Source organism: Tupaia chinensis, unplaced genomic scaffold (genome assembly GCF_000334495.1).
Source record: "Tupaia chinensis unplaced genomic scaffold, TupChi_1.0 Scaffold000086_1, whole genome shotgun sequence".
NCBI classification, from domain to species: Eukaryota; Metazoa; Chordata; class Mammalia; order Scandentia; family Tupaiidae; genus Tupaia; species Tupaia belangeri.
In genome coordinates, this window is record NW_006159548.1 from 5,842,010 (window position 1) to 5,849,525 (window position 7,516).

The 7,516-nt window shown below is 49.6% G+C and overlaps 1 protein-coding gene across 1 annotated transcript; it reads left to right on the forward strand.

The window, feature by feature from the left end:
• Positions 1–6: 6 nt before the first annotated feature.
• STBD1 (starch binding domain 1) lies at positions 7–4,362 on the forward strand (the record flags this gene model as incomplete). The annotated part of the gene is made up of 2 exons (XM_014585751.2): positions 7–190; positions 2,501–4,362. Coding segments are annotated over 2 exons (993 nt in total), but the record flags the coding sequence as incomplete, so codon positions are not given.
• Between the last annotated feature and the right edge of the window lie 3,154 nt (positions 4,363–7,516).

Below are 7,516 nucleotides of genomic sequence, written 5' to 3' on the forward strand. Positions count from 1 at the left end.
CTGGTCGGAGGGGGTCTGGCAGGAGCGCTTGTCGTTTGGCTGCTGCGGGGCGACCATGGGGACCCAGGGAAGGACGGGGACACCAAGCAGGATCTGGACGGTCCTCTTGGGGAGGCTGCGGCTCCGGGAGGCGATCTGGGCGGCGGCGGACTGAGCCCTGGATCTAAGCGGGAGCCGATCACCAAACCAGGTATTCTCCCTCTGGTGTCTGGAGGGCAGAGCGCCAGGGGCTCTGAAGTTCACCGAGGACGGGATGCCAGAGACCCACCTGGACCTTTGCTCCCCGCGGACGAGCTTCCCCACCAGGGAACTTCCCGCAGGGCCCTCTCACGCCCGTCGTTTTCCCAGGCTGGTGTGTACGCGCAGGACAGGTTTCTTGCCCTCCAAGGAGGGTCTGCGGGTCCTCGGAGGGCCGCACCCTGCTTGTCGGCGCTGGCGCCTGCCCCTGCGCCGGAATGGGCTTCCTGGCTTGGAGGCCCTTGGTGCAGTGCGCGCGGCTGCAGCGGCGCCCCTCCCGGACCTTCCGAAAGGACCTAGGTTCAGGGGCGCTCCCACAACCCTCTTCCATCTCTGATCTTCCATCTCTATTACAGTCCCGTAGTCGCGAGTCCTCTCATCCCACGCCCCACGGACGAGCCGGGTGTGGGAACAACCAAGCTGCGGGCACTGCCTGCTCTCTGGACGCTTCCATCAGGAAGGCAAAGTTCAGGCTGGGCTCTGGCCACGCTGGGCTCTGACCACGCAGGCCTCTGCTGACACCCTGGGGCTGTGTGCCCGCTGCCCAGTTCAGAGCCATTGGGCCTCCCTCGGGGCAGCCCTGGGCGGTGTAATCCCCGGGGAAAAACGGCTTACCAGGGACCCAACTCTGAGGCTTCGACTTGGCATTAGGTTTAAATCTCTACATTTTAGAGACGTGCAAGGCCGAGAGCGGGCACCGGCAGAAAACCTTACCTTCCAGGGCCCTCCTTTGGCAAGTCCCTGCGCCTGGACTGTGGCCTGGTGGTGAAAATGACATCCGTGAACTTTATTTTTAGTGGCGTGGTGTTCTGGGTAGCCACATGGAAATCTGCCTGTGTGCCTTGCCTGCCGTTGACTTGGGAGGAAGTTCATTCACCTTGTTTCTGAAGACCAGCCTTACGCTTTTGGCCTAAAAATTGGGAATTCAAAGTAGTGTCTGTTCATGTCTCACGTCCAACTCCATTATTAGAAAGAAACTAAAGCAAACCAGACTGCCCTCCCCCTCTTCTCCCCAAAACCCCCCTGTCTGCATGATTTTGGAGATTGCAGTCTTGTAGGGAGTTACTCAGACTACCGAGACGAGGTGGCCCAGCAGGACACTGAGTTTAGAGGATTTGGATTATGTACTTTCTTTTAAGTGCAATGGTAAAAGATGCAAAAAACCTTTCTATTTTTTTTTTTGAAAAAATGCTTTGTTTTGTTGAGGGGTGTATGTGCTTGCCAGAGAGAGACGGGGGTGGGGGGGAAGGAGCACCCCACAGTGAGTACGGTCCCTTCCCTTCCCGCCATTTCTCTGTCTTGCCAGGATTTCCAGCATGGATGCACTTCTGCCTGGTGGGTCTTTCAAGCCTCCTAGGTGGTCGGCCGTGTGGCATCTGACTCCCTTAACCCATGGGCCACAGGGCCTCTGGAAAATTCCTGTGTATGGGACCGGAAAAGAGAAACCAGAGCCACCCCTCCCCCCACATGCACACATACACACACACACTCACCTCCGAGAACTCCTGACCTGTGGCCATCACTGTCCTTTGTATTTCCCCAGTGGCAGCCCCTGCTGAGCTGACCCCTGCCAGCACACACACCCTGGGAGTACAATTGCACTCTCCTGGTTTGTGGGGTGGCATGCAGCCCTGTGCCCCACAGGCCGCATGACACTTTTTAATGATAGGATCCAAGCATCTTGACGTGGTTGCATGCCAGTATGGCCTGGACTGATGACATGACAGGGTTACATTCTGTCTCCATGGCTTGCCACATCATTAACACTCACACTGTACACTGGCTCGCCTGGATTTGCCTTCTTCTTTTTCTTTTTTCTTTTTCCTCCAGAGGGAGTGTGTGCTCACCAGGAAGAGAGAAAAACAAGGAAAGTGAAAAAGCCTCCCCATGGGCCATGGTCATACTGCAATCACTTCCCCTCCATCTCTCCTTCCTTCTGGGATTTTGGGCACCTATGCACACCTGCCCTGCATTTTTCTTAAGCTGCCAGGTTCAGGACTCTAACCATGCAGTCAGCCGTATGGGCCCAGCTGCCGTAACCTATGCCATGGGCTGGCCTAGATGTGCCTTTCGCTGTCAGATATACGTGCATTCTTAGAGCGCAGTCTTCGGGACATACGAGATAATTAAGTACTTGCTTTCAATGAATGGGGACTTTGTGAATTCAGATCAGTGAAAGCGTCAGTAACTAACCCTGGCTTCTCAGTGTTACTTTTCATGAGTGAACTGCCTAACGTGACTACATTTCCCTCCTGTTTCCCAGAGCACCTTCAAGGACACAATGGACATCTGATTTCTGAGACCAAAGGCCGTGGGAACTTGCAGGAGGCGGCGTGGAGACTGCAGAGTCCTGGGGAAGACTGTGACAGTACAAGAGAGCACGCTCCTTCTGAAGCTCTCGCCGCCTCTGAGGCCGGCCACACTCGGGATAGCTCTGAAGTTCCCAAAAATGAAAGGCTGGGAGGATGGGGATTCCAGAAAGGACGAGAAATGCTTTCTAAAGCAGCTGCGTGTTTGGTGGAGAAGTTACCTTCTAGCAACCTGCTCATGAACAGAGATAAAGGAGAAGCGAGCCTGGCCCAACCGGGCAGCCCAGACCGGGCCGAGCAGGACGGCTGGGAAATGGTGTCCCGGCACTCATCTTGGGGAGATGTCAGCTTGGGCGGCAGCCTTGAGGCTTCCGTGTTAAGCCTAAGCCAGGAAATGGACCATGGCAGACACACTCTTGTGGAAGCGAGAGGTTGGGAGGGGCATGGGAAAGCAATGTCTTCAGGATCTCAGAGAGTTAGAGTCAGGTTCCAGGTCCATTATGTCCCGAGCGCTGACGGGCAGCTCGTTGCGGTGACTGGAAACCACGAGAGTCTTGGGAGATGGAAGACGTGCATCCCACTCCAGCACGGCAAGGATGGGTTCTGGTCCCGCTCCGTTCTCCTGCCAGCAGATGCAGTGATGGAGTGGAAGTTCGTGCTGGTGGAGAATGGCAAGGTTATCCGCTGGGAAGAATGCAGCAACAGGTTCCTAGAGACTGGCCGTGAGGATAAAGTGGTTCACAAGTGGTGGGGGTTTCCCTGATGCAGTTCGCTAAGTGCGAGGGACGCTGTAGCAGAAGGTGGAGGAGGCCCAGGCTTTGGAGCACACTGAATGCTTTCGAATCGAAGTAAGTGTGACTCCAAATTTAGCCATCGGTGTGGTTTCCAATTTGCTAGTGGCTTTTGTCTAATGTGCAGAAATATATATATATAGGTACTACTTCCAGTGAGCATGGGTTCCCTGCAGCATTGAGGACTTTGTGCTGACTCATCACTAGGTTAGGGCCTGATCCTCTTGGGGAGTGACTTGGCAAAGTTTCAGGTGTGGACTGTGGTCCTGCAGAAACTGACCAGCGACACAGGCTGCAGCTGGAGCCTTTAGGTGATCCTTAGGCCGAGGGAGTAAAGTCAATCTCATTAAGCAGCAACTGGCTTCCTAATGGGACCGCCGCAGACACCGTCTTCCTCCTTGCACATTTTACATTTACATGGAACTGTGATCAGAAAATATCTGATCACTAAATGTGATTACTAAAGCTCTCAGGGTCATGCTCTGTGACTCCCCGATGTCTTTTATTTGAGTTTTCCTGCCAGCTTTGGTTTGGAAGGTAGAAGTATCTATGTCCTTGTCTTAATGATCTAAGGCTGGTGTCAGAACAAGGGGCCTGATTCAAGTTGGTCATCATGGAAGTCAGTCATGGGAGTGGCCCATGAGGACAGGAACGTGAGTGGGAATTAGGGTGTGAGCGAGGCAAGGTGGCCTGAGTGACCACTCGGAGGACTGGCAGGTGTAGGTACAGCCCTAGTGCAGAAAACGCATGCCATCATTTACCCTGGGACTCCTGAGAGGACCACCTCTCTCCCACTGCCCTCCCATCTCCTCTCTGGGTTCTCAACAGGTAGACTGTCCTAAGCGACTGCTTCCATCCTTCATCCTCTTCCCTGTCCTTCCATACCAGGAGCTATCTCAGACAGCAGATTTATATAGGGCTGTGAACAGAGGGACATCTTTGCTCTGAGAAGAAATACACGTTTAAGCTTTAAGTTATTGTAACTGAACAAATAATAAAACCTGAGTTTTAATATCTTTTTTAAATGTCTGGATTATTTGTCTTAGTACCGTATTAGTCTATATGTAAAAGAATAATCATTTTTCCACCAATTACAGACACATAGAGAAAAGCAAACATCAAACCGTATAGAAGACAAGGGACCAGCAGTTAGCATAATGGCTATGTCGCTGGACTCCCACATAGTTGACTGCGGTTCGAGTCCCAGACTCGGTGGCTGAAACTTACGCCCGGCATGTGTGTGTGCGTGCCCAAGATCCCGAGAGGAGAATGGAGGAGAAGGGATTGCGGCGTGGCCATCCCCCCTGGGGAGTGATTTCTCGCTTTCTATCTCTCTGTCTGTCTGGCGAGCGCACGCGCCCTATAGCAAAAACCTCTTCAAAAAAAAAAAAAAAGTATAGAAGACATATAAAGAATTTCTCTCCCGTTTTCCCAGAGAGAAAAGTTTATAATATTTATTTTAAAACTTTATCTGCTTGGAGGGAAATTCAGCCTACACTTGAAAATGAATTTTTATATGCTAAAATAACCGTTAGTGAGTATAACAGCTATTGGCGAAACAATATTTAATCCTGATAACAGATGGGTCTTTTCTGGAAAGAACATAAACTCAACTGAAAATAGCAGAGTGCTTTAAGATAGCAGTCCCCAACCTTTCTGGCCCCAGGGATCAGTTTCATGGAAGACAGTTTTCCATGGATTGGGGTGGGGGGGGATGGTTTATGACAGTCCACAGCCTAAATCCCTCGCTGTGCAGTTCACAGTAGGGTTTGTGCTCCTATGAAAATCTAATGGCACTGACGTGAAGGAGGTGGTAATGCAAGCAATGGGGAATGGCTGTAAATACAGAGGCTTGCTTGCTTGCCCACCGACCCTCACCTCCTGCTTTGTGGCCCAGTTTCTAACACACCAGTATTAGTCCATGGCATGGGGTTAGGGATCCCTGCATTAAGAAACTGTTTGACAATATTTGGTTCTTAACACTCTTATGTTAAATTCATCTATATTGTGCACAGACTTCATAATGAATTCTGTATTGTTCCAGTGAAATCTACAGAAAGCATTTACCTTTACTGTGCAGAATGCCCAAGCAGGAGGTAAAATTAAAGATCAAGTCACTTAAATAAAAATCTCTTTAGAGTTCTATCACTAATTATTGTGTGATTACCTGATGAAATAAAAATTAACCTTATAGTCAGTTGATTTAGGAGATACATATAATAGTAAACTTTATGTATTTTTTAAAGAATTATTTATTATTATTATTTATTTATTTATTTCACCAGAGAGAGAGGGAAAGTGAGAAAGCAAACTGCCAGGTCTAGGACTTGAACCATGGTAGGCCATGTGGGAATCCAATGCCCCAACCACCATGTCACTTGCTGGCCCCATTAAACTTTATATTTAAAAAAAAAGATTTAAAATTGCATGTTGTAGCATTTAGATGTATTAACATTATTACTGAGAGCAAAACCATGAAAATTTTCTCGTGAGAGCATGTACTCCAGCTCAGTGAGATTCCTGTCTGACAGGATAGGCTCCTGCTTGCTGCTGTAACAGACACCATCCTTGTCAGGAAGCTGCAGCACCAGAAGCCTATTTCTTTCTTTCCTTTTTTTTTTTTTTTAGAGGATTTTGTTATAGGGTGTGTGTGCTCGCCAGAAAGACAGAGACAGAGAGATAGAAAGGGAGAAATCACCCCCCAAGGGGGGATGGCCACACTGCAATCCCTTCTCCTCCATTCTCCTCTCAGCATCTTGGGCACACACGCACACGTGTCTGGTGTGAGTTTATGACACCGGGTCTAGGACTTGAACTGCAGTCGGCTACATGGGAGTTCAGCGACATTACACTAACTGCTGGTCCCCAGAAACCTATTTCTTGTCCATGCAATAGTCAGCAGTGGAGTCTTTCTGGAAGGACAGCAACGCTCCTCTTTGTAAAGACTCATCTCCCAGGTTCCTGTCTACCCTGTGGCTCTGCTATCTCCTAGGACCCTCCACTGTCTTCTGCATCCAGCCCGTAGAAAGGGAAATACAGTGAGGAAAGCACGCATGTGCACCAACACTGCTGATCTCAAAGTGCCACACGCTGCTGTGTCCACACTCCATTGGTTGGAACTGGTCAGGTGGCTGCACTAGGAGGTGGGACTGGGGCAGCTGTGTCTCAGGGCAGCTCTGCATGGTGGGAGCACAGGTTCATTTGGACAGCTTAGCCTCTGGCCACATCGCCCTCGATGTTTTGGCACCATGGCAACATTTCTGCATCTGCTCTGCTTGTCTTATTCTATCTGGTCACATCCGAACTCCCCGCCCCCATATTTATTAAGAATTAAGGCACACTGAATCAATTCAGTCTAGGTGCTACCCACTTGCTAAAGAGTAACACGGAATTTCTTTTCTTTTTATGATGAGGCAAAGCACAGCATTACCGCCGTGTGCAGAGCAGGCAGCTCACTGTGCAAGGCCTCAGTTTGCTCTTCCTTTCTTTACAGACATTAACATGTGAAAGGAGACACTTTTTTCTAGGAGTTTTGTCCAGGGGCCTCAACGTGTTGTTATCTGATTACCTTTTCTGATATTGACAGAACAGTGAGTTCAGGGTCACAGAGGAGTCCCTGTGGTAGGCTGGAGTTTGTCCTTCTGGCCTGGCTTTATACCATATCTTTTACTGCCGTGAAGGTAGTTTTCCCCTTAGGATATTTAAAAAAAAAGATTTTTGCCATAGGGCGCATGCACTCACTGGAAAGACAAAGACAGACAGAGAGACAGAAAGCGAGAAATCACCCCCCAGCGGGGATGACCACACCACATTCCTGGCCCCTGCATTCTTCTCTCAGGACTCTGGGCACACACACGTGCCCGGCAGGATTTTCAAGCTGCCGTGTCTGGAACTCTAACTGTGCAGTCAGCCTTGTGGGATCCCATGCCTTAATTACCATGCTTCCGACTGCACCAGCCCCATGCCCCTGCTGGATATTCGTTATTTAACTGAAGGAAACAAAACAACTATTGTCTCCGGACCAATAAAAATAATTTAAAAAACCAAGAATATTCCAATACACTGAAATTAGCACAAAGTAATACCTTACACTGTATGCGTGAATACCTTCAGATCTAGCTAGTGCTGCTTTAAGCTTTACTCTAAGAACATTCAAGAGTAGTTTGTTTCAAAACAGAA